The 26,376-nt window shown below is 38.0% G+C and overlaps 5 protein-coding genes across 8 annotated transcripts in view; 1 reads left to right on the top strand and 4 right to left on the bottom strand.

Annotated features, from left to right (window-relative positions):
- Window positions 1-269, bottom strand: part of LOC148174215 (uncharacterized) — a 57,173-nt gene extending 56,904 nt beyond the window's left edge. The window contains exon 1 of the mRNA XM_088035753.1: window positions 109-269. Within this exon, the coding sequence (XP_087891879.1) occupies window positions 109-144 (36 nt within the window). The 5' untranslated portion in view covers window positions 145-269. The remainder of the gene's footprint in view (window positions 1-108) is intronic.
- Window positions 270-1,813: 1,544 nt separating this feature from the next.
- Window positions 1,814-4,593, top strand: LOC148174214 (arylalkylamine N-acetyltransferase-like 2; the record flags this gene model as incomplete). Its single annotated transcript, XM_088036800.1, has 5 exons — window positions 1,814-2,005; window positions 2,056-2,188; window positions 3,937-4,161; window positions 4,210-4,331; window positions 4,378-4,593. Coding segments are annotated over exons 1-5 (888 nt in total), but the record flags the coding sequence as incomplete, so codon positions are not given.
- On the bottom strand, window positions 4,593-12,134 carry LOC148174213 (juvenile hormone esterase-like). Its single transcript, XM_088035451.1, has 8 exons — window positions 11,742-12,134; window positions 11,278-11,421; window positions 6,054-6,201; window positions 5,810-6,004; window positions 5,563-5,759; window positions 5,166-5,510; window positions 4,834-5,120; window positions 4,593-4,783 (listed from the first exon to the last, which is right to left on the bottom strand). The coding sequence occupies exons 1-8, from the start codon at window positions 11,919-11,921 to the stop codon at window positions 4,594-4,596; spliced, it is 1,686 nt and encodes a 561-aa protein (XP_087891577.1). The 5' UTR covers window positions 11,922-12,134; the 3' UTR covers window position 4,593.
- Window positions 12,135-19,075: 6,941 nt separating this feature from the next.
- LOC148174212 (putative phosphorylase b kinase regulatory subunit beta) lies at window positions 19,076-23,612 on the bottom strand. 3 transcript variants are annotated; one of them, XM_088036715.1, is made up of 15 exons: window positions 23,460-23,612; window positions 23,286-23,407; window positions 22,817-23,235; window positions 22,301-22,582; window positions 21,919-22,255; window positions 21,617-21,861; window positions 21,534-21,548; window positions 21,425-21,439; window positions 21,010-21,240; window positions 20,664-20,967; window positions 20,467-20,615; window positions 20,143-20,418; window positions 19,759-20,096; window positions 19,360-19,708; window positions 19,076-19,313 (listed from the first exon to the last, which is right to left on the bottom strand). In XM_088036715.1, exons 1-15 carry the CDS (start codon window positions 23,474-23,476, stop codon window positions 19,158-19,160), a joined length of 3,255 nt encoding a protein of 1,084 aa, XP_087892841.1. In that variant the 5' UTR covers window positions 23,477-23,612; the 3' UTR covers window positions 19,076-19,157. The 3 variants fall into 3 exon arrangements, with proteins under 3 accessions (XP_087892841.1, XP_087892842.1, XP_087892843.1); XM_088036716.1 differs by lacking the exon at window positions 21,534-21,548 and having other exon boundaries at window positions 23,460-23,611; XM_088036717.1 differs by lacking the exons at window positions 21,425-21,439; window positions 21,534-21,548 and having other exon boundaries at window positions 23,460-23,611.
- Window positions 23,613-23,879: 267 nt separating this feature from the next.
- On the bottom strand, window positions 23,880-26,341 carry LOC148174211 (uncharacterized). Of its 2 annotated transcripts, none has more exons than XM_088036721.1 (5): window positions 25,988-26,341; window positions 25,763-25,937; window positions 25,348-25,716; window positions 24,372-25,300; window positions 23,880-24,324 (listed from the first exon to the last, which is right to left on the bottom strand). In XM_088036721.1, the coding sequence occupies exons 1-5, from the start codon at window positions 26,046-26,048 to the stop codon at window positions 24,152-24,154; spliced, it is 1,707 nt and encodes a 568-aa protein (XP_087892847.1). In that variant the 5' UTR covers window positions 26,049-26,341; the 3' UTR covers window positions 23,880-24,151. The 2 variants fall into 2 exon arrangements, with proteins under 2 accessions (XP_087892847.1, XP_087892848.1); XM_088036722.1 differs by having other exon boundaries at window positions 25,348-25,710.
- Window positions 26,342-26,376: the final 35 nt, after the last annotated feature.

The raw sequence follows: 26,376 nt of genomic DNA, 5'->3' as shown, positions 1-26,376 counted from the left end.
AATCTCTTTAAAAACCTAACCTAAAGACCATGCAATCTGTCAAAAGAAACGAGAATAAATCGCCGAAATTCTACGATAATGACATAATGATTCAATTACATTACTGACCTTGGCGTAAGAACTCGATCCTTCTAAACAATACATAAAAAAATCCACTAAAAATCTTCTATCCTTAAAGAAAAAAAAGAACCAAAACACAAGTTCTACACTACTAGAGAACTACACACGTTCCAGCATGGCGCCTCGCGCAAACTGATTCTTCGAACATTCTCAGACTGTTATGCACCACACTGTAGAGTACGACGCATGCGTTCGGAATTCAATACTCATTCGATTTAAATATTCGTGCATTTCATACGTAAATGGGGTTGGTTGGGGGATGCTGATGGAGGGCAAAGGGTCATCTTGGTAAAGACTTCAAACTAGAAAGGCGATATTGTTTTATGGTCCCACCACACACATGGTAGTTCTTGGTTTTTAATTACTGTCAAATACGTCGTGTCTGGAGGCTGGAGGGTTTTTTTGTTTAGTGTTCCGGTACTGAGAGAAGTCAAGGTCGGCACTACTGTATAATGTCTTCACATCTAAAGCAGGGTTTTTTCATGGGGTTAAATTATGATAATGGCAGTTGGCAACGGTTATAATGTCAAAGCTGCAACACTGTAGCCACTATCTTATAAAAGTAATATAATTATTATCAGAACATTCCAGTGCACTTTGCAGTTTATCCCGCTTTATAGATAAAATTTCCATCAATAATTGATTACAGCGTAGTTAAAAAAAAACTCTAGCAGGCCTTTCATCTTCTTCACAGGTTGGTAGCACTGTTATTAATCGACTTTTGAGTATATCATTTACATATTTTAATTAATGTTTAACGTCAAACTATCAGAAGGGGAGCTGCAAACACATTTCAAATTGTAATTTATTCGATTATGCATTTATAAATACATATTTCGTCGAAAAGTATTTCTGCTATAAATCAAATTATACTGATTAGTTCGTATTATGGTGATTTATGATATATGACCCAAGGCAACGGTTTACTTTTCATTACGAATAATAACACCGTATGATCCAAAAAGTTTTTGATCAGATCGGCTGGAAAAAAGAAAGATTCGTAAAATATAGGGGCGACCTGATTTAAACATTCACCGCGGCTAACTGTAAATTAAATTTATTGAAAGAAAGATACACATTTTTATATTTTTCAGATGGCAGTTCTTAATTGACAGTTGATTACATCCGACGTAAACTACGCCATACGTCTTTCCAATTTACTGACTCAAAAATAATTGGTTGCGCAAAACTGCATTTTTTAAGTATCCATTAACGCCACTTTAAAACTATTTTACTGAGTAAATATCTGCCAATCGCAAAAACACGTAACTGCTTAAAATTGGCTGTCTTTATGATAAAGTATTAAATACTTAATCTCAAAGTTTGGTGATTTCAAGAGAGCAAACAAAAATATTTCATCAAAGTAATCCCGGAAGAGTGTACGTGAACTTACTTTCCTCTCCCACATCAATCGTACAAAAACAAGATGTCGCTAAAACAACCTCAAGAAGACAAAGAGATTGCGCCCCCAGCTGATATGTCTTCGTCAAATTGATTTCGACGCGGTACAAAACATGAAAGAAGTAGAAAAATAACATCAAATTTGACGTCTCAGTTGGATTTTTTCCCCGATACAAAAATAAAGATGGATTATTCTGCGATTACGTTACGAATGTCAATCTGCTAAGAACAAATTTTCAGTCCGTCCGTCAAGTTTGACAAAAAAAATCTAAATTCTTGTGTTCAAACTCTCATGAGTCGTCGCGCCCGCCTCGAAGAAGAGAAACTTCGTCATCTCAACGACGAACTCGAGGAAGAAGAAAATCGTATTAAAGCTCAAAGAGAACGTGTTTACGCCCCCATCGTATGGAAACGTCTGGGTTCCGGGATATGCATCCAAGACTTGCATCCAGCCTATTACGATCAAGTGCTGCAAATTATCCAAGTTGGTGGTTGTACGTGAGAAAATGCGCTTTCACCGGTTTTGACTTTTAGGAATGCTATTTAGAAGAGGAGGTTTTGTGTCGGAATAGTGCAATAAGAGAAGATCCAGAGTCAGTAAATTCGCTTATGAAAGCATTACGTTATTTTATGAGTGATCGTACCTCCATTATCGCCTTGGATGAGCGTGAGTTATCTGATAGAAAGGGTGTTAAGGGGAGAGAAAGAGAAAGCGATGGGTGATTAACGGTGGGTTTGTCGGCTGAGTAAATAAGCGCCTAAAAATGAGGATGCAAGAGCTGTTTAATTATGTAAATAGCGAGAATTACGATTTGATGGAGTTGTTACGCACTTTACACGCGTTAAAACCTGCTTGCCCAAGAGCGGTGGTAAAGATTAAATCGTAATTTAAAAGAAAAAGTTTGTTCTGTAAATTACCCCGTTTTAGTAGATACAATCCGAAATTTGAGTGGTACCGAAACCTCGAAAAACTAGGGAAAATCCGGGATATGATGCCCCCTAGGGCCTTTGGCACCATAGCTACAAAACTTTTATATTGATAAATGTACCACTTATGCAGAAGCTTTAACAACTAATGTATTAAACATCCGCCTAAAAATGCATCCAAAATCTTGCACCACTTTCATTAAAATAAAAATTAAGTGCAAGACTCCAGAAGGATCATTTTACCAATGGACTAGAGGTACCTTTTACCTCGGTTGGGGTAAAATGATTCCTTTCCATCCTAAGGGTGTGTTGTGTTCAAAAAGTTTTATAAGTTAAGCAAAAGTTAGTGGAAACAGTGAATTTAAAGCATTAAGTTAAAAACAAAACAAACTTAAACAAGAAGTAATAACAAAATAGAGACTCTTATTGAAGACATAAATAAACATTAAAAGAATTACATTTTTTTAGTAAAAACGAAAAGTTTTTCTAATTTTAGAAGTTTCTAATTCCGCCAAACAGAAATTACAAGTAAACATATTTTTCTCTTCGTCTACTCTTGCTGATCCTGAGCCCATTTTTGGCACACACTGCATCTAATTCAAACCCCATTTTTTTTTTTAATAAGTGAATATATTTTTTTCAACAAAAATACATTCTGAGAAGATTTCACTCTCGCTTTTTTTTATCACTACTTAGGCTTAAGTCGCTAAGTTGCTAAGTCAATTTTTATTTTTTTTAACGGAGCTCTAGAAATCTTTATTTTTCGCCTATTTGTCTTCCAATCTGTCTTGAAAACTTGAGGACTAAAAATAAAATGAAATAATTCTGAAATAATAACACATAAAACGATCAAACGCAAAACTTTTTTGTTAGCTTTTTTACAAAGTGGAAAACGCATTTTGGCCGAAAATGAACTTAGCAACTTAACAACTTAAGCCGACGACTGTCTTTTACGAGTATCAAAAATCATACAATTATTCATATTAGTAGTAGAATAATCCCGAGATCGTTTTACCCAGTTCCTAAGTGATTGTTTTACCCCAAGTACTATACATAAGAACAAACAACATAATCCATAAATTTACAACATGCAATGTTGCAACTGAATCTACAAAAAATTTAATGTTTTCGGGATCATTTTATAATTTTAAAGGTAAAATACTCATTATTAAAAAATGCCTTACCTTAGACCGAACCAAGAAAAAACATAATATCGCTGTAATTTTTTTTAATATGCACCGAACTGCATGCAGGTGCTTGTTTGCAATATCCGCAGATTCAGCAACATATTTAAACTTTTTATTGATAGATGAATCTAAGGACAATTTGGGAATCAAAGAGAATCATTTTACCTCAAAAGATCATTTTACCTCGGTTTCCCCTACTAAAAATAGACATTTTTACTATCTCGAAATGTCTATTTACGGAATAACTAAAAATTACACTTTTCCTGTGTTAATTTGCACATACAAGCCTATGATCATTTAGGTAATGAAAGTACCGTCGCGGGTTTCTTCATTCTCAAAGCAATGCACAAAAGCGACTACAGTAACATCTTCAGCCGCGTGAACCAGGGCAACGGCGAAGCTTACCAAAAAATAATGTCATTTTTGAATAACCTGGACCGTAAAGGAGATGTCTACTCGACTTTAGAATGCGAAGTGTTTTTACGCTACATCCTACTCTGTATCCGTCCTGATTATCGCAAGAAGGGTAAATCGTCTCAGAACTCGCTTCTGAATCCTTAATCCTCCTTTACAGGATTAGGCTTTCAACTGTTCTTAGCTGGAGTAGATGTCGCCAGATCGCTCAATATCCCCGTCGTTACGGGAATACTCTCTTGTTGGTCATTGCAGAAATTAGCCAAAAGAATCGGAATGAAGGTAAATTTAAGTTATGCAACCAAAAATACTCTCGTGTGTCTTGAAGGTTGTTTTTGAGATAAAATATGCAGACTGGAGAGATAAATTCGGCGAACTGATTTTCCCGGAGCCAGGTGTGGGAAATTACACGTGTGCGGTCATGGCGGGGAAATTGCCACCGCCGCCAAAACCTGAACTCCCTCCGGTGGTAAACGAACAAGAAGAAAAACAAACGAGAGAGGAGAAGAGGAAACTGAAAGCGAAGAAGAAGAAAAAAACGGATTCATAGCTCATCTTTTATTGTGTTCAATTCGACACGAATTGGGAGGCTTCGCCAAAATTCAGATCGTTCTTTAAAAAGTGCGGTCTTCATTACAGGGCCTTCAGCCGAGATGTGGAGGTACTCCATGTCTTTATTTGTCACGGGATCCCAGTTGGTGGTAATGACATCATCAATAACAGGTGTGGGATTGCTATAAAACCATCATAAATAAAATTCGATTATAAAAAGATGACAACATACCCAGTTTTCGCAAAGTTCACCCAAAGAGTGGTTAAAATTTTAGCTACTTTTTTATCGTTATCACTTGGGGGTTTATCAGGGAAGAGACCGTCCCCAACTGGGAAGAGATATTGAAGTTCATCAGCATGACACACTCCATAGTCTTGTTCTTTGTCACCGAAAATCTCAGTAAATGAAGACGTTCCTCGGTGAGCAAAAAGATAGTAATACACTGGTTGTTTGCTATATTTGAGGTAATATTGGATAGCTTCGTCGGCTCCGTTGAGGAACCACCCATCGGTGTACATCTACAAGAAAAAACTAAACCAAAGAACAAGAAGCGAGAGTCTTACATCAACGACATCGAATCTTGAACTCATATTGACCCGCGCACCACCAAAGTAAAAGTCTTTGATCTTCTTGGTAACATCGTCGATTTTTGGAGTAAGTTCATCATACAACAAAGACACTGGTACTACCTCATTGAATTTTTCTTCTAATTCGTCGATAAGATATGGATTACCAAAGATTCCAGCAGCTCGTAAAGCACCGTCGTTGGAATTTAGTCCCACGATCCAGGGTACTTGAGCAAATCGACCCGATTTCATACTCTCAATGGGGTGCTCAACCAAAAATGCACCCTCGACTTTTGGTTCAATGACGGGTTTAAATGGAATCATAGGATCGGTGTCCCATTTCTAAAACTCACAATTAGAACAGTTTTAAAGTAAAATTAGCAATAAGTAGTACCATAAAAATGATATCTTTGGCTACTAAATCATACGCTGGTACTTTTCTCAAGCACTCAACAAGATCTTTACTGGTTTTAGTGTTACAGTCAAACTCTTTCGCTAGCATTTTAGCATGTCGCAAGGCTTGACCCTCTGGAGAAACAGCCCAAAGACAATGAGCGGTACCGCTTTGCGAAATCGCCGTTTGGAAAAGTCCTATAAATGATTAAATTATTTCAAAGTTTGCATCATCGTGTTTGGCCGACCTTTGCTTATTGGAGAAACCATGTGTAATTGGACACTGGCACCGCCTGCAGATTCTCCAAAAATGTTGATTTTTTTAGGGTCGCCACCGAAGGACTCAATATTTTCGTTCACCCATTTTATAGCCAGGTGTTGGTCCTTCATGCCGTTGTTGCCAGGAACCACTTCATCTTCAGTGCTCAAAAAACCGAGCGCTCCTGAAAAATATCCGTTTCTGATTGAAGAAATAACGGAAAAAAGACGTACCTAAACGATAGTTTGTGACGACAAGAATCACATCGCGGTCCAAGAGAATGTCAGGACCGTACCACATGGAATTTCCGCCGCCGCATAGCCAACCGCCTCCGTGGAAGAAGACCATTACAGGAAACCGCTTTTTTTCCTCATCCTTAATCTGAAACGTAAAATCGGGAAATTAGTATTAATTAAATTCGTGGAAATTGATAGACCTTGATTGTCCCGTAATTGTACCTATTAAAATAAATTGCATATCGGACAACTGAAATTTAGTGGACGTTTTTTTAATACGATTTGTTGTTTTTTCGCTTATTGAAGGATAACGTTCTGTCATAATCGCAATATCACGCTGTTCCATTCATTTATAAAACATTATGTTAATTGAGGCCAGGTTTCTTATATTTATTTCGGGTCATTGCTTTTACTCTTACTGTTTTCATTCGGAATTGTACTTTCAGCAACTGCAATAACACGTTCGAATTATCTGAGTTTCCAGAAATGAGATAAACTAACAAATAGAAGAACCAATAATGAGAATTTTTTCTTAACAGGTTATTAACATTATAACTGGAATTCCTCCATATGAATGAGTAAGTAAAAAATTGCCAAAAACTCTAAACCTGATCGTGACTCTTGACGGAAAATTTGTCCAGGAGAAATGATAAATTCTATTAAGTCAGTTAACATCTGACGTACATTCTTGTTTTTTACATGTTCTTCATAAGCTAATTAATTATTTACACGCCTATAATATGATGTACCGGGTGTTCCGCGGATTGCACAAATAAACGAGACATTGAGCAAAATTTTCAAGAGGTTTTTTTGAGGTGATGATTTTTTTGAGGCTAAAACGACGTTTAATCCCTTTAATCGAAAGAGCAGCTCGAAATCTATTAACTGGTCAAATCTCAAATTGATAGATCAAATAGTGGCGGCCAAATAACAAAAAAAAAATTTTTCTATTTCAGTTATTTGTGGACCAATCTTAAAAACTTTTACCTTTTTGGATTCTACGTGAAATTCTGCGTAAATTGGACACAATTGCGTAACTCACGTTTGCTTTTTTGAGTAATGTAAAAAATAAAATTCAAATTTTCTTGTTACTTCCTTATGTTCAGCAATCCGTGGAACACCCGGTACGTTTTTTAATTTAAATTTCAGTTTATATTAACTCTTTGTAAAGTAGCTAAACTTTACCTATGCTTCTGAAGTTTCTCTATAAACTATGGCCAAACCCAAAATAAAAAGAACAACATGAAATGAAACTCATTTACATGAATACAATACAATTTATTTGAATAGGGTTCATATATAAAGTTATTTTATTAAAATAAATAAATGTATCAAGTCCAATACCTGACCGCAAATGGAAATATGAATAAATCCGCTAAATGTATTCCAGTTGTGGTCACGGCCATGTCCGACAATTTCATGACAGCGAAAATAAATTTATTTACCCGTAATAGTCACAGATTTTCAAATGATATTGCACAATCGAGGACCTACCACGAATTCATGAATGAAAATTGATATTCAAAGTGCGTAGAAACTATTAAATATATTTAATAAAGTTTGAATATTAATCCGTTTTCTAGAAAAGTTAATTATTGTGAAAAATAACATGAATAATAAATTCGTTTGGCGAAGGGAAATACACATTAACGAACGATAAATTATTGCGCGTCAGTCGTAAATTTTTCATTTTTGAATGTTGCTATTTCCCATCATCTTAAAGAAACTTAATATGCAAAATGATGGATTTTGTAGAAAAATTTTATTATCCTTGGTCATGGACTACGAAACAATCAATTTATTATTGAATTAGTCATGGAAATTAAATATGATTAAAATATATTTTATTTTCAATAAATGATCAGATCTGATTGCATAGTAAATCGTCATAAACAAGAATGTAAATTGGAAATTTTACGCTTTATTGAAATTTTATTAGTAGACAGTTCTGATAGATTATTTGCATATATGCACTCCCATAATGGTTTTTTTATACAATGAGTAGCGCTTTTCAGAGAAAACGGCTACTATTGTGCGGTTTTTATCAGAGAGATGTATTTGCAATAATCCAAGAGTGAACGTGGTACGCAAATCCAAGCTGTATTGTATTAATTTTAACATGAAAACGAGTTTTAGATAAGTTTGTTTTTTATTAAAAAAAAGGTCGTTTTTTGGGCCAGACTGTCTCAGACTGTTTGAATCAATAATGCATAATGCCGTTTTTTTAAAGTCGCTTCAACCAGTTCTGTAGCATTTCATTTCCATTAATTTATCGTTAGGTAAATTTACTGGATAGTCACTGATACTTTTCAAATTATAAAACGAGATGCGAAAAATATTTCAGCTAAAACCCTCAAGGAAAAATTAGTTTTAAAAATACGATATTCGAATAACTGCACGGTTTTTTATTTGTTACTTTTATTTTCATCAAGGACAAGATCTATTGTGTTATTATCCGTAAATTTTTTTTGATCATCAGATCCAAAATTTTTTTAATTTAATTAAAATACCTAACTATACATAAGACTATAAAAAAATAGAAGTGAATGTCATTGAACCATAAGCAAGTAAAAAAGATACAGAGTGTACCCGAATAAAGTGCAAAGATTTCAATCCTAATATCAGACAACGCAGTTTGACATAATGGCAAAATTTCACGTTTCAAAAATTGCTACTCCAATGCCACTATGTCAGTCCAGACCATCAAAAAATTGGGAATAAAAACTAATAAACAAGTAGCAAAAAATGTCTTTATCGGACTTCCCGTCAGTTTAACAATAATCGTGGTAAGAGAAACATGCATTTTTCAGTGCCGCATTTTTCAAATTTAGATTATTTTGAGTTAGATTCTGTTTTTATTCTTTGCCTGTGGCAAAACTGTTGTGATGAACCTAAAGTTTTAAAAAGTGTTTTCTTTACGGATGAAACTGAATTGGATTGTACAATAGAGAACATTTGATCATCGTAACATCTACAGGTAACTCTTTCTATTTCGTTTCTATGTAATTAAAATTTCGGTTTTGTCCACAAAGCGGGTCGGGATTTTTTTGCAGAATTATTTTCTACAGCGGTGTTTGATATTGCGGTTATAATCATTGCACTTTATTCGAGTTCACCTTGTATATTTAGAAGAAACAGCTAGAAAATTAAATTCTAAATAAGAAATAATATCGAAAGTATCTGCAGAACAATTAATTTTAGCAAAAAATTCAAATTCCTTTTTAATTCATTCCGTTTTAAATAGACGCTACATATTGAAAGAAATCATGAAATTTCTTTAAATCTAATGAATTCCTATCGCTAAATAAACTCGTGTTCTTCTATTAAATACAAAATTAATTACCACCTGTCATTTTTCTCTTGATCTACTATGCTAAATTTACTGTAATTAGAATTGTAAATCATCTAACTAACCATAACTAACCTAGAATTGAGATATGTATCAATAAATGGTAGTTCATAAAATCAAATTAATCTCTGATGTAAGAAAATCTCTTTTTTATGTGGATTGCTTGTACCTGATTAAGAAATTTAATTGTACCAGTTCAAGTTTCCAATAAGTACATACGTAATGATGATTCCAAATGTATTACTTACAGAAAATGTTGTGCAAAAACTTCAATCAACGTTTAGTTATAGACTGAGTATTCAAAAAAAGAAACTAACACATTTGTACAATAAATTTCTAAATTGAAAGAAGCGAGATCTTTATACCCTCAATATCAACAATTTAAATGACCCAGCTTTGTTACTTTTTTTAACGTCAAACTTGATCTTGAAAACCTCTTCGTAATTCACAATTTTAACAAAACTTAAAACACATAATTGATCCTTAACACTCAACAGACGAATTTCAACAGTAATAATTTGTAATGAATACACACCTTGGGGGGTATTTAAACGAGTATTATTATACCTTTAGAAAATTACTATTAATTATACCCATTAATCGTCTGTAAATTGTAGGTACGTTTTATTTTGTTTGCACAACTTCTATTTATCACGTGCTGTTTGATATGTACTTAATAATGAAATAAATCCATGAAATCGACTTATAAAAGAGCAGTGCCTGGAGGCATAAATCATATTACTCGTAAAAGTAAAAGTATTCTATTTTATTAACTTTTAGTAGAATAAGAGAACAACGTATCTCGAAGTACTCGAAAAACAAAAAATTTAATTAATTCTTCAGTCTACGCACAATGTTTTTGTAAAAACACATTTAATGTCTGAATTATACGTGACAACGTCAATCACCAGTTTTTTAAATATTCAACGTAAAGATCCCACAGGGCATAATTTCTAGAAAGAAGAATTTTCATAATTTATTTAATTATTTGATGGTATGTTAAAATATTTCACAAATTGTCTTTGTTGCAGACGTCAACAAATTAAACTGTTTATCTATCGTTTTACTAGTTGTACGTCAAGGTTTTATTCTTGGACCCTTGTTTTGTATCCAAAAATCATTTTATTTTAACAATTTTTTGCAAGTGCAGATTGTTGTATAATTGGTGCAAGAACATTATCTACATAATATTAGAATAAATAATTAATAAATTCTTACCTTCGATGTTTTAGATTGTTATTTATTATAAAAGTATTTCATATAATTTTTAAATTGTAAATTGAGTGGAAACCAAGTATTACTTTATCCTTCATCTGTCATTATCATTAATATAGTGTCAAAAATAGCTAGTCTTAAATTTGTTGTATCAAATGGTTTACAAAAGACCTTGTTAGCAATAAAGTGTTGGCAATATTTTATTTACAAAATGTGTTATTAGATGTTTAAACATTCGACAAAATTTGCAATTTTTTTTCTTGAAAGAAAGTTAACATTAGATTTATAAGAACAATAGATACTCAGACAAACTGAGTAAAAAGCAATTTCGGTTTTACTTTTGCATAATTTTATTTTACCTAATATAATGAAATAAATGGTTTAGTTTAAATAACAATAATCATTAATGTAACTGATGAATGTTATCGGAGATAACATTAATTCTAGTGCAAATTTAAATAAAGTTTTAATGTCAGATAAACTTCCTAAACTAGTGCATCAGAATAAAATAGGTGATCTTGTTTATTACTCCTACTTAATTTTTCAACTGGCAGTCCAAAATCTCGCGAAATTTAAAGCTCCTTTTTAGTTTATATTGTATAAAGCTACCCTTACCCTTCCCAAAAATCGATACATTATAATGTATGTTTAAATTACCTGCGGTGTGTACACATTTAAATAGAGACAGTCTTCATCCCCCTCAATTAAGGTGGCTCTTCTATAAATATCCCTCTGTGGGCAAATATTATGCATTTCAGTAACATCTTTAACTCCCTCCCAGGACTCCACAGGAACAGGAGGCTGTAAAAATGTATGACAAATTAAAACATGATATAATTTTAACTACTTAACATGTGCTTACGGCAATAAAAAAGAACATGACAATTATCTAGCAGAAAGAACCTTTAAGTTGTTATCCTTGAAAATTGCATAGTGCATTACAATTAACACTTTTTTGTTCATCTGTCGTCTCTTAACTTTAAAGATGAATGAGAATCCAAACAAAACACGTGCGCGCAATTTCTTGAATTAAAACCAAGAGAAAGCTCAAAGCGCAGAATACCAATTGTAGTAAGATTTAAAAAAGAAAGTTTTTCGCGGTGTACTAAAAAAAAACCTACCTTAAATCTGAGATCTTTTAAGGGTGGTTTCGCGAAGGGTATTCCTTCAAAAGCACTAAAAGTCCTGCCCCCCCTTGTGGTACGTAGTTTCCCCCGCAACCGGCCCTGCCGCACTGTTACTTGAGGCCCCAAATCGGCCAAAACTGCCACGAAACATAAAAAACCGGTCAAGATCAACATCTCTTCCGACTTCTTCTGATGATGAGATCGGTAAACACCTCTAACACGAGCGTCAGTTGTTTAAAGGCGATAGTTAATCATCGAAGTGGGGAAATGTTTCGTAATTAAAACTGACAATTTGAATAAAAGTGGAGTGGAGTAGCCCTGGCTCTAATGAGTGAGTCCATTTGTAGCGGCCTCGAGGGCTTTACGGTTCATTACTGTTCGCTAAGAAGTGGCGGTTTTATCGGAGTGGTGGGGACCTTGGTTTTTGAATTTTCTTAATCTTCATGGGTAATTGGAAGTGAAAAGATTCAATAGCTTTCAACGAAATTTAAGTAATGAAGGAGTTTTTCGTCATTATGTGCGATTATGTCGTTGAGGAAATTGTACTGTTTGTGTTGTGACGGGCGTGATAAGTTGTTTTTGGTCTACATTTTCATTTTATTTATTTTTTTTAGTAGGCAACCAATAAATCGCGATATCATATTTAAAAAAAAATAATTTCACAAAATCTATTTTTCGTGAATAGCATGTGTTGTGGATGAAAGAAACTTTCCTTTCATTTTTAATACTGTCACGTTGGCCGAAAAATCAAAAGTCTCGCTTGTAACAATAACAATTTTATTGTGCACTATGAACACTCTCGTACTTCACAATTACAACACTTTTCAGGATTTCCAAATACTAGACTATCTACAATCCTATCACTACTCCCCTATATACAGATATTCCCCTACCACTAGCCTAATGCTGGAGCGCTGCGAGAATATTCGGGAGTTCCGCCTATGACTCAGCGACCTTCTAGAAACGGCGACTCTAGTAGCACACGGAACGTTCCAGCGCTGGCGCTCGAAGCTTCCAGAATCTTCTCGTAACACTGCCCCCCTCTTAGTTCTGATCGTCCCGATCAGACCAAACACCTGATTCTCCGTGATATTTACAAAGTCTATTGAGATGAACCACTTTCATCTTTGAACGGGCGCTGCGTTGGATCCGATACACCACGTCGTTGATCCTCTTGATCACCTTATACGGTCCCTCCCATGTAGGTGTCAACTTCGGAGATAGGCCCTTCTTTCGTCGAGGGTTGAATAACCACACCAAGTCTCCCTCGTTGAATCCTTCATGATTAGCCGTCACATTATATCTGGACCGCATTCTGTCACTAGCCATTTTGATCCTCTGCCTCACAAGGTGGTGTGAATCCAGTAGGGTCTCTCTCAGGTTGTCGACGAATTGCGGTACTTCCTTTCGTTCCGCCCCAGGCGAACCAAGCAGAAGATCACAAGGGAGACGCAGCTCTCTTCCAAAGATAATCCTCGCTGGTGTTTCTCCCGTGGTTTCATGAATGGCAGCTCTGTAGGCCATCATAAACAAGGGCAGTCGACGATCCCAATCCCTCTGGTGCTCTTCCACTACCTTGGACAGGTGTTCCTCCATCGTCTGGTTGAATCTCTCGACCATGCCGTCGGATTGCGGGTGCAAGGGTGTGGTTCGAGTCTTCCTAATTCCCAGCAGCTTACACATCTCTTGAAAAACGCCAGACTCAAAATTCCTTCCTTGATCGGAATGCATTTCGAGTGGAACTCCAAACCTGCTGAAGAAATTATCCACTAGGACGCGAGCTACTGTTGTGGCTTCTTGGTTGGGAAGGGCATACGCTTCCGGCCATTTACTGAAATAATCCTGCACAACCAAGATGTACTTGTTGCCGTCGTCAGTCTTCGGAAATGGCCCGGCCACATCTAGAGCGATTCTCTCGAACGGGGCTCCCACGTTGTATTGTTTCATGCTTCCTTTAGTTCGCGTTCGAGGTCCCTTGCTCGCCCCACAAACTGAACATCTCCTACACCATCGTTCGACATCTTCCCGGCAGCCAACCCAGTAATACCGCTGCCTAATCTTACTTAAGGTTTTGTTCACTCCGAAGTGAGCGCCTGATGTTCCGTCATGGACCTCCTTGAGTACTTGGGGAACTCTATTCTTGGGCACTAGTAACTGGGAGGTTACTTTCTTCCCGTCTGCGCTTTCCCAAGCCCTTTTCAGTACCCCATTTTCTACTCGCAGTGAGTCCCACTGCGCCCACATCGCCTTCAACCCTGGACTCTTTTCCGAGACATCTTCCCAACGCGGCCTTCCATTATCCGCTTCCTTCCACTCCAGCAGTGGCCCAATTTCCTGGTCCGCCTGTTGATCCTTCCGAAGATTCTCCGTAGTCCAGTCATCATCACAACCGATAACCATCCTGTTTATCGGCAATGGCCCTTCAATCTTCGCGCACTGCTTGCAATCCTTGCAAGGTCTTCTAGAGAGAGCGTCAGCGTTATTGTGTTGCTTTCCTGGTCGATGTTTGATTTTGAAGTGGTATTGCTGCAGCCGCTCAATCCACCTAGCCACTTGTCCTTCGGCGTCTTTCATCTGTAGTAACCACGTGAGGGCAGCATGATCAGTCCTTATCAAGAACTCGTGGCCAAACAAGTATTTGTGGAAATGCTCTACGGATTTTACAACGGCCAGCAATTCCTTTCTTGTAGCGCAGTAATTTCTCTCTTGCTTGCTCAACACTTTGCTGTAATACTCGATCACTCTCTCTTCTCCATCCTGCACCTGCGATAACACCGCTCCAATGCCGATGTTACTGGCATCTGTGTCCAAGACGAACTTTCCATGAGTCCTGGGGTAGCTCAAAATCGGGCTAGTGCACAAAGCTAACTTCAGCCGCTTGAAACTGCTTTCGCAGTCTGATGTCCAGTTGAATGATGCCTTTGCTTCCGTTAGTTTGTGCAGAGGTGCAGCAATGTTGGCGAAACCTTCTACAAACCGCCGATAATACGTGCAAAGTCCAATAAAACTTCTCACATCGTGCTTGTCCTTGGGTCTGGGCCATTCCTTAATCGCCTGAATCTTATCTTCGCAGGTCTTGATTCCTTCAGATGACACCGTATGCCCCAGAAACTCCACTTTCTTCCGAAATAGATGGCACTTTTTCGGATTAAGTTTTAAATTGGCACCCCTAAACCGGTCTACCACTTCTTGAAGGTTCTTCAGGTGTTCATCGAAGTTTTTACCCATGACCATAACGTCGTCTAAATAAACCAGACAAGTTGTCCACGTCAATCCTCGCAACACACATTCCATTAGTCTTTCGAATGTAGCGGGTGCGTTGCAAAGCCCAAAAGGCATAACCGTAAAGTGGTACAGGCCACTTCCCGTGGAGAACGCTGTCTTTTCCTTGTCTTCGGGATGAAGTCCCACTTGCCAATATCCACTCTTCAGGTCTAAGGTTGAGAACCACGTCGACCCTGACAGAGTTGTGAGAGTGTCGTCAATCCGGGGTAATGGAAAACTGTCTTTCTTGGTAACATCGTTGAGTTTTCGGTAATCCACACAGAATCTTGTACTACCGTCTTTCTTGGTTACGAGCACAACCGGCGAAGACCAAGGACTGTTGGATTCTTCAATAATCCCTTCTTCTTGCATGGATTTTACCAACTGTTCGGCCTGCTCTTGCTTCGCCCACGGTAACCTTCTCGGTGCCTGTCTGATGGGTTGATGGTCGCCCGTATTGATTCTGTGTTGAACGATGTTCGTTCTTCCTAATGGTTCATTCTCAACGGCGAACACGTCCTTATTCTTCTTGATGAAAGCCTGCGCTTTAAGAGCCTCTTCTTCAGAAAGGTCACTCGTGTCTACCTCCAGCTTTAACTTTTTCACGGTCTTCACGTTTTTCTTTGATGGCTGTGCGTCACTTATTCTGGAGATCGGAACACACACAGCAACTAGTTCGCCCTTCTTGATCGTGACTGGAGTAGGGTTGATATTCGCCACCCGCACAGGTATTTCTTTCGTCACTTTTACTAGTGTCTTTCCAACAAGAATTGGTTTTGTCATGTCTCTAGTTGGTTCAATCATTCCAACGCAGCTCCCAAAGTTACTTCCTAAACGCACACTTATCACTTTCTCGCTGTTCCCATCCACACAAGTATTTTCACAGGCGAACGCTTTCACTCCATCTTCTTTTACTTCTGGGGTCGATAACACAAAGCTTTCGGTTCCAATCTTGAGGATCTTCTCGTTGTGATTAAAGGAAATCCCATGTCGTCCAATAACATCCATTCCCAGGATCATCTCATCCTCAATTCCTGCCACCAGCACCCGATGCCGAAACTTCATACCTCCCAACTGGACCGTGACCTCTGCCTCGGCACTTACTGTGGCGACATCTCCCGTGACTGTTTTTAAAATAGCACTCGTTGTTTCCAGAGATGTCCTGTTGTCCAACATGTCCTTTCTCACAAGGGAAACCATGGCTCCGGTGTCGACCGTCATCTTCACTTTTCTCCCATTCACACTTCCTTCAATTATCAAACTCTCAAAATTCCTCTTCAAACGCATAACGGAAATAACTTTGGGGCTTGTGCTCTCCCCAGCCAGTGTGTGCCCCTTGACACTGCTGGGCTTTAGTTTTCCGACTGCTGAGGACGTGACTGGGGACCGTTCTGGTCGTTCCTAAGAACAACCCTACAGTCACGTTTAAAATGGCCTGGTTTTCCGCAACGATAGCAGGTCTGGCTAGTTCGCTGCTTCAGTGCCATCCGTAGCTCCCTGTTTTCCTTGAGGATGTCGTTTAGCTCGGCTTTCGTGACGAAAGCGGTAGGTGTTGCCTCTTCTTCGTCAATACCCACACCTCGAATTCGTCGGTAATCGGGGACGTTCACAGAGCTCTTGAAAACGGCTTCCACCTCTAGAGCGCGCACCAGAGCTTCTTTTGCGGAGTGATAGCTGCCCAGTCGGACCGTTCTTTGTATTTCTGGATCTCGAATCCCTTGCAGGAACGTATCCACAGCTAGTTGTTCCACAAAATTCGCCGGAGCCGAAGGGTAGGCGAGCAAAACAAGGCGCTTGACGCTTGCCTCAAATTCCTGCAGAGACTCTCCAGTTCTCTGCCGCCGCGTCTTGAGCTCTGAGACGTATACTTGCTGCAGGTGTTGGTTTCCAAATCTGGCCTCTAACGCTGCCATCAGCTGGTCGTACCGCTCTTTGTCTCGACCTGGAATTGTCTCTAGCAAGTCCAGAGCCGCCCCTCTCAAGGAAACTATCAGAAATGAGGATTTTTCTTCTTCCGACCATCCATTTTGTTTGGCCGCCACTTCAAATTGCAGCTTGTAATTGTCCAGTGAGGTCGACCCATCGTAAGTCGGAGGTTTCATTTCTTTCGTTGTGGTCAGACCGGTCCTATTTGGAACTTGACGCCTTAAGCGAAGTAACTCATTTTCCATGTGCTGTTTAAATCGCTCCAGATCTTTAACTTCTTCTTTGACGCCTTGTAGTTCTCCCTCAACGCCTTCTAGACGCTCTGCTACTTCTTCTTTGACGCCTCGTAGTTCCTCCTTGACGCCTCCTATGCACTCTTCTACTTCTTCTCTGACGCCTAGTAGTTCCTCCTTAACGCCTCCTATGCACTCTTCTACCTCTTTTTGAATTTCATCGACCTTAACCATAATGGCTACGTTCATGTTTTGTTCCATGTCTTTAAGCTGGTTCAGGATTGCTGCATTCTCTGTTTGTCTTCTTTCTTCTTCTTCCAGTTTTTCTCTTTGTCTTCTTTCTTCTTCTTCTAGTTTTTCTTTTTGTCTTCTATCTTCTTCTTCTAGTTTTTCTTTTTGTCTTCTTTCTTCTTCTTCTAGTTTTTCTTTTTGTCTTCTTTCTTCTTCTTCTAGTTTCTCTCTTTGTCTTCTTTCTTCTAAATTTGTCTCCAATTTTGCCATCATAGTGGTCATCAATTCTTGTAGCCCCTCCATTTCTGCGGCTTGCTGTCTGGTTTGAACAGGCATAAAAATTGTCCACAATCAGGTAACAATGTCACAGTCCGGTAATGTCACGAATTTTCCGATCGAGAATTCCAGAATTTTCTCGATCACAATGCTGGACGGGATCCCACTTTCTGACACCAGTTGTCACGTTGGCCGAAAAATCAAAAGTCTCGCTTGTAACAATAACAATTTTATTGTGCACTATGAACACTCTCGTACTTCACAATTACAACACTTTTCAGGATTTCCAAATACTAGACTATCTACAATCCTATCACTACTCCCCTATATACAGATATTCCCCTACCACTAGCCTAATGCTGGAGCGCTGCGAGAATATTCGGGAGTTCCGCCTATGACTCAGCGACCTTCTAGAAACGGCGACTCTAGTAGCACACGGAACGTTCCAGCGCTGGCGCTCGAAGCTTCCAGAATCTTCTCGTAACAATACGTTCTTAACCTTCTTCCGATGTAATGAGTCGTAAATAAAAAAACTCAACTATTACGAGCAATTTACGTAATTTTATGTGAGTATGTGGGCAAATGTAAATTACACAATATTCATACATAAAAATGTACATAACGGCTTATCAAACATTTCAAATCGATTTAATAATAGTGATTTATTAAAGGAAATGTTTTACTACAGACGACTCATAATCTCAACAGTTTAATGCGTTTTCAGCCGTAGCTGGCAACTCCATGATTAAATCTTAAATTAGACATTCTTCAACTGAAAAAGAAAAAAAATCGACAATTTGGAACGTTTTGAATTTTGAAAACTTTGGATCTTAAGGATTAAATTATTAATTAAAGGATCATTAAAGCAACATAAAGCAACTTTTGTTTTCTAAAAGTTTCGGCGAGTTGTATACTTGCCTTACTAATAGAACCAGCAGCAGCAATAGCAAATAAGTTTCATGAGAAACTGAGAATGAGTTTCATTAGAAGCATTTCAAGAAACACGCAACTGAAACACAAAGTTTCTCTGTGTTGCTTTGGTGTGAACACTACTTTAGAGTAATTTCTTAAATGAGCAAATTGAAAATTTAGAAATTAGAAAATTTTTGTTTGAAAAGGATAATTTGAAGTATAAAAATAAATAATTTGAAATTGAGTTACGAACAAAAGAAACAAATTTTGGATTATTAAAGAGAAAAATCTAAGCGTTGAGGGTCTTTTAGAAACCAAAAAAATAACTTTACATGTCATTAAAGTTGCGATTTTTCTTTTAAACTATTTTCACCAGTGCAACTTTTTATGGATTGTTAGAAAATACGACATCATGTGTAGAAAACCACGGATAACATCAAATGTATTGTATGTTATCTAAATTACTATTATACCAATAAAAGCCAATTTTTAAAATAATAATTACTTTATTGCTACTGTTACTTTTATTATCATTTGCTATTATTGCTCCACATTATTCAACTTATTTTTAAGAAACAAGACATGACTCGGAATCAACTTCAAAATCGCTCAATTGCCCTCCTTTCAGCACAGTGTTGACGACCGCTCTCGCCAAATATCCCGTCGACTGAATACGTGGGATTTCCACAAGAACTTTAACACAGTCATTATGTAGACCATGATCCTACAAAAAACCGTAATCTTCCATTACAATCACTTTTTAAACTCACCTTGGCGTACATATCCGCTGCATCTTTAATCAACTGTTCCAAATCCAACGGTTGATTAAAAATCAGCTCACGATTTCGGCACAAAATTGTCGAAACTATGGTCAACAACTCGACAACTAATTGTCGGTACTCGGGTTCATGGATGTAATTCAACATTTCTTCAACCAGAAGCGAGAAAGTAAGTTCTGAACGCGCCATGTTAGACATCGTCGGCTGCTGGGGAAGAAGAGTCCCTCTGATTTTAATACCATGAGGAGTGCGCGTCATTACGTCCCAAACTTGGTGGTAGAAAGATGATGGGACTCGACACAGGCAACCTTCAAGACGTCTCTTTTGATACGGGGTCAGTCTAAAAACCGGTAGTTAGTACTATGAAGTTTCATGATAACCAAAAGGTACTTTTCTTTGGTACCCCATTCTTTCACAGAGAGAATTTTGTAGAGAAGCTGTCGGACTTCGTACGGACTGTGATCTTCAATCTTCCTTTTATCGCCAAAGATTTCCAAGTGACATCGAATAGCTTCTAAAACCCATCCAACTCTTATTTTGAGAATTCCACGGAAAAGTTCGGGATTTGTTGCAATGAGACGTCCGCAATATAAGATTACTTCTTGTTGCAAAACTGCTTGGATGACATCGTAGGGCTGAATGGTGTTGTAGACCACGTGCTGGATCTCAGTAGGTGTCATGGGTTTGTCAAAGACAGTTTCTTTTTGACCAATCACACCGACCGTTAACTAAAAACAAACTCTGCAGTTTTTAGTGTTGTTTTTAATGAAGTACCTGTTTCCCGTGAACAAGAACGGCGGTTATAAAGGGACTTATAGAGTCCACGTTATGTGACAGCATGCTGCTGGTGTATCGGACGGCAGCCCAGTGTCTCAAGCACCCAGCTTGATGGTAAATTTTGAGGAGATGATCTTCCACAGTGATGTCAGAAACCAAGAAATTTGCCCCTTCCTTTTTCAGTAAGAAGCCAAAAAGTTGGCACTTTGCATACAGACTGTCCGAGTATTTTATTGCTTCGATAATCTCATTCGTTGATTTCGTTTTAAAGTTCTAAAATACACATTTAAGATGGAATATTTAACTAAAAGTGACTTATACTGAGTAGTCTTTAAGTTCGTCCTGATAATGCAGAACCCGAGGAACATCAGTCAAACTTTGGTATCCAATATAGTCATGCTGCAGTTGCTTGAACTGAGTATACGTATCATCATTCGGCGAGTCCAAAACATTCATAAAGTCCAAGTGTTCTGTAAAACTGACCAATCACAAGTAGCGACTTAAGTTAAGTCACTTACCAATGCACGAGCTTGAAATCAAGTTCTGCAACCTCCCCACTCTAACTTTAACGCCATCACAGTACCCCTTTTTCAACATGGCCAACAAATCCAACATTTTCTTAAATTGAGGATCTCTCATGTGTTCTTCTCGTATTAGAAGACAAACTGTGGGTCTCCCTGACAGTCTCCAATACTTTCCGACAAACTGTAGCTCAGTCTTTATATCATCAATCAACAACTCCATGTCTCGGTACAAGTAAAAATCAGAAACTTCAAAGATTAGGGGGTAGCACAAAACAGTAGCGCCACAAACTCTGTAAACCTAATTTCTGAGTGTAGGAACAGGGTGGAAAGTTTCGCTTACTTTACTAGTGCCTAAGCTACCGATAGGTCTGACGGGACGCCCCTGTAATTTCAGTTTGTTATTTATGCCTAAGTTTTCATAAACTTTGACGAGTTGCGTGGAAGACCATATTTGCACAGGCTCGACTTCATGGGGCGTTTGCGTTTGGATACCATAAGTGGCCATCATAGCTTGTAAGCGCATTGACTCGGCTATTAAAACGATTTGGACGACTAAGTCAGTAGCGGTGCCCTGTGAATTGCGATTTTACTATACTATCAATAACAACAAAACACTATTTTAATTTTTTACTACATATATACTATTTTAATACATGCAAGACCTCGACTATCACAAAAAAGCCCATGAAAAGAAATTAGACGACATTCATCAGTAATGAAACTTACAACTACAGTAACTACTACAAATTACTTACAAGGGAAGGTTTCGCCTGGAAGCACAGAACAAAAAAATCAGTAATTTGTACAAAAAAATAATAAAAAAAATGGTTTTGGTGAGTATGAGAAAGCACAAAAATTACTTACAACAGAAATTTTTGCCTGAAAGCAATAAAATTGGATATCACTGACTGTGTTGGCGTGTTTTGGATTAAAAGCAAAAATTTTACCTGGAAGGCGGAGTACCGTCCACCTTTTCTTGGGCGGTTGTACGACGGCAAGTAACGACGGATTGGGTCTAATTCGTTGATATGTAAAAGACCCGCGGTTAAAAGTTGCGCCAAAATAAACATCGCTTGGTTCCAGAGAAACAAACCACTTTCGTTTGTTGTTTTCCGGGGAGTACTATAAGGTTTCTGACGCTCCTTCTCCAGGTTTTCCACGGGGACGTAGTAGTATTGCGGAATAACCGGATCTTAGAAAAGTGATAAGAATTTTTTTTTTCTTTGGGGTCATTTAGAACAATAATTACCTCCATTTTGATCCAAATAGATCCTTTCTTTCAGCAGATCTTGATACTGCGAAATCTGATCCGGTAAAGATTTAAACACGCCGTCGATTATCATAAATAAATAAAACAGCGGCCATTCACATTCCACGTTCTCAAACTGTTTAATTTCCCCGTTGCCGTAAAATCGACGTGTTTTGTCTTCGGCAACAGTTTTGTAACCATCACGAATATACCTCTTGAAGCCATAATTTCCCTTCAATTTTGTTACAACATTATTTTTCGCCTCGTTGTACAGAAGATCCTCATGCGTAGCAAAAGCAGGGAACGAGATCGTTGGTAAGAGAGCAGCGTCCACATCCTACACAAACAACTTAAAAAGAGCGATTGCCAAAAAATTAATTACTTTGGAGCTCGATTCTCGGGGAAGCAAAGTTTCAAAAATACTTCTATTGCGGTTGTGGGCATCTATGTCGACGTATACAACACTCCAAGACGCTCCTTTTTCTCCGAATAAATTACAACCATTGATAGCTTCGAGAGCGGCTTTGGCCAACCCTATGGAACTGGCGTGGATTTCTGGAGTGCCATCGTTGTATTTACTACCACGCTCCCACATGCCAAAATCGGGGGTTCGGTAAGCCCTTTCTACGTAATAAACCAAGTTTTGGACGAAAGCCACTTCATCCTAAAATAGGTGATTGAAAACTTTGAAATTATGTTTTGGAAATTAAATTGTAAAAATAATTTCAAAATTCCCGCCGCATGTTAACCTCACATTTGAGTCACAGTGACGTTCTGTCAACAGCGAATTGTCAGGATTCGTGACGTTCTTAGTGATTTTAGTGTTTTTACCCAAGAATGAGAAGGCGCGAAATTTAAAAAGTACATTTTGTTGCCGATTTTGCGAAATCTAATTTACCTGTGTATAAATAATCTGCATTCCAGATGTAATCATCTGTACAAGAAATAACAGATAGATCGACACGACATCGATCTGTAAATGATTGTACGCATCATCTGAATATATTTCATTTCCGGTGGTTAGATGGAACTTAACATGTAAAGCGTGTGCATTACATTGGTTCTTCTTAAACAATTCAATACGCGTAGCTTGTTTCATCCAACATTCTAAAATTCCTCTCATGCATTTGACTGCTGATTGCCCCAATTCATATGATTTCCCTCTATCGTCGTCAATCCGTCGATAAGCTTGATATAGCCCCCATACTGCTGCAGCGCAATAAACGCTCTCTCGGACGCTTCCAATTTTTGTGTCAGTTGAAAAAACGGGAAAGAGTCCGGTAATGGGGCTCTGATGTAATAACAGTTGGCGTTTGACTGCAAAAACGGGTTTTATAACAATAAAAAAGTGTATCAAATAACAGTACTTATTCCATAATAAATGTCCAATTGGCGAACTGTGTCCTCATAGTTTGCCACTTTGAGAAATTGATCAAAGTTTGCAGTCTCTTCGGTGATGCTGCTGATACTTCCTTGTCGCGAGAGTCGACTGAATTTAAAAGGGAATTAGTCAGGAAATAGGAGTTAAAAATAATTTTTACCTTTTAGTGCCCGTCATTGTGAGGATGCTATTTTTGCTGAACTAATTCAGTTTTTGATCACAATGTCAACACAAGGACATGGAAAAGTGAGGTTATATCAACAAAAACAAAACGATAACGCGTCAGCTGATTGTCAGTTGTGACAATATACGGGGTGTGACAACAAAGTTACAGTAATCAGAAGTCCAGGAAAAACAGGTCAGTAGTAAAGTTAAGTTCGTACTTACATATTTGTATTAGTAGTCTAACATGCGCAACTTTTTAACTCTGAATATTATGCCTAGTTTTCTTAGTTATTTTACTATTTTCTATGCATTTTTTTAGACTACTTCTATTGTTCTTCTAAACAGCTTTACAAAATACGATTCTAATTTTCTACTTTGTCTGAATCACGTGACTTAACCTAAAATAAGACGAAACTTTAATTAAAAGGCAATTTATTGAAAGGTACAGAATATAGTGAAATCATTTCTTCAAGTAGAAATCTATTATGTACAAAAGTCCATTAAAATGGCTCAAAATATACAAATTTTTTACATAAACGACAAATTTTGATGGTAACACAAATATCTCCAACATTTATTGAGCAAAAACATGTCCGTTAAAATTAGAAAATGTACAAATGAACTAATTTAAAATATAATCAACAGATTAATTAATTTAATGGTAATAAATTAGAAAATAAATAAATATCAGTTACCAGTTGCTTCACTAACACTTGTCAATTCTGAATTTTGAACTTGTAAAATCACTGTTTCACTATTGTCGACCGCAACCTCAGTTTCTATATTAGACAAGTGTTCCTCGTCTGACTTGACTTCCTCACTTTTGGTTTCCGCCTCCACCACCACTTCGTCTTTTTCATCTAAAACCACCATTAATGACCCGAGAAATATTCCTGACACTACTTACTTAAAACGACAAAGTCTTCCTTGTCATTATTCGTGATCTCCTCTTCTTCAAGTTGCTCTTGTCCGTCCTCTTCCACCACGTGGTTATTAGGAATTCTGAATTCCTCAATTTGCGTATCAAAATCATCAGTCGTCACCCCAGACGCTTTCAAGATGTCTCCCAAAACGGACGATTTTCCATTTTCTTTGTTCGGACTGATCGGTGGTGCTTCCGCAGCAATGGGCTGCGACGCGACCTTTGGCCCCACAGTGTTTACGATGTACAACGGAGGTGAAGCTGTTGTGGTTGTTGTTTTACTAACGATTTTCCCCCCAAAGGGTAAGACTTTAATTCCTCCTTTGGAATTAAACACAGAGAGAGGAATGACTTTCTTAGCAGGGTTGTTGGTTTTCACAGTGACAACTTTATGCTTCAAAGAATTGATATTATTCGCGGCAGTGACAAGTTGGGGAGTACTGGTGACGATTTTGAATTTCTCCAAATTTTTGACCGAAATGTTTTTCACTAAAGGTATGGATAAAGTCTTTTGCAGAATACTACTACTGGGAATAGTTTGAGCATTTGAAACTACTATGAGTTTCTGGCCCAGGGGAGTCCCGGGTTTGGCAACCGTTTTTTTAGGACACATCTTTACAGCTTTCTGAAGATCGCTAGGACCGGGAGTGGTGGTAATTTGTTTAAAGGTTAAATTAGGTTTGATGGGGGTGAGAACTTTAGGACGGGGTGCTTGGTTTTCGTTTGAACAACTTGGTTGTGCCTCGAATTTTTGTACATTGTAACTGTTGATTTCATTCTGTATTTGTTCAATCGTTTCCTCCGCGTTAATTTTGGCGCCGTTCGAAGATTGCCCTAGAGGAGTGAACGGCAATTTCGAAGACTGCGGTTTCAGCTTCATCTGCTCTTTAAAGAAAGCACTTTTGGATCGTTGTCTACAAAGCAGAATTAATCGCGTTTGTACTAAAATAGCATTGCCTACCTGTATATCTGCTGCGTCCGACTAATTTTCGGGGGGCCCAAGAGGTGCTGCGCTAAACTACTGTTTTCCGTGCAAATTGGCATTTTTCTCTTTTTATTTTCATCAGTTTTAGGTGTCTCAGGAATTCGGAATGGCACACCTTTGCTTGTTTCAGGCATTAGTTGTACACTTGGTTGTGAAGGTGGCCTTTTTCTTTCTGTACATGCTGGATGTGGGAGTTGTTTATTGTTTTGATTAGCAGTCTCAGCCACTTCGTCAGCAATAGCCGAGTAAGCAGTCTGAGGTGCTAACCTAGGAATAAGAGGAACTGATCGGCGTCCTTCTTGCGCCCAATCTTCCAGAGACTCTGCGAGCCCTGTAACACTGCAACTTTACGATTATGAAAGCCGTTAATTGTAAGAAATCGAGTAGTTACTGATATGCAATCGTATTGAGCTTCTCGTCGTTCACAGCGCGACGGATCTCAGCCTTGTGTCTATCCTGAGGAATATTCAGTACTTGGCTGGTGTCCTTCAGTAATTTACGTTTGTCGGGATTTAAGGGGCCTTGTGCACGTAACGCTGAAACTAGATGGGCATACGCTTCCAGTTCTGGAAAAGATCTGTACTTTCTAGATCACAACTTCTATTTGCATAAATACCTAAATTTCTCAAACACTGCATGGATTCTTCTTTTGTCATATCCAACAGCACAGGCCACATTGTTGGTTGCTTAAATCAAAGTCATATTTAACAATACCTATTGGAAAATAGACGAAAAAATCAATTTTTATTGTAATGACAGCGTCTTATTTTTTGAGGTTATGTTCACAATCCCCTGCTTATTCGGAACAGTCTGCAAAGAAATTTTGCAGATTTCACCGGATTTCGAGGGGAGTTTGAGACAAGCACATTTCGGTTGCCCTTTTTCGTCGTTTTTCCAAAAAACTGGATTTATTTTGGAAAAATTCTGTGCGAAAGTTTGACAACCTGATCGAAAATGAACGGCGCCAACTTCAAGATTTAAAAATTTTACACTGTTGCCACGTCT

Source organism: Gnatocerus cornutus, chromosome 5 (genome assembly GCF_029298725.1).
Source record: "Gnatocerus cornutus isolate USDA-ARS CGAHR chromosome 5, icGnaCorn1.1, whole genome shotgun sequence".
NCBI lineage: Eukaryota > Metazoa > Arthropoda > Insecta > Coleoptera > Tenebrionidae > Gnatocerus > Gnatocerus cornutus.
Note: the sequence above shows the minus strand (reverse complement) of the source record. Positions and strands in the feature narration are given on the sequence as shown.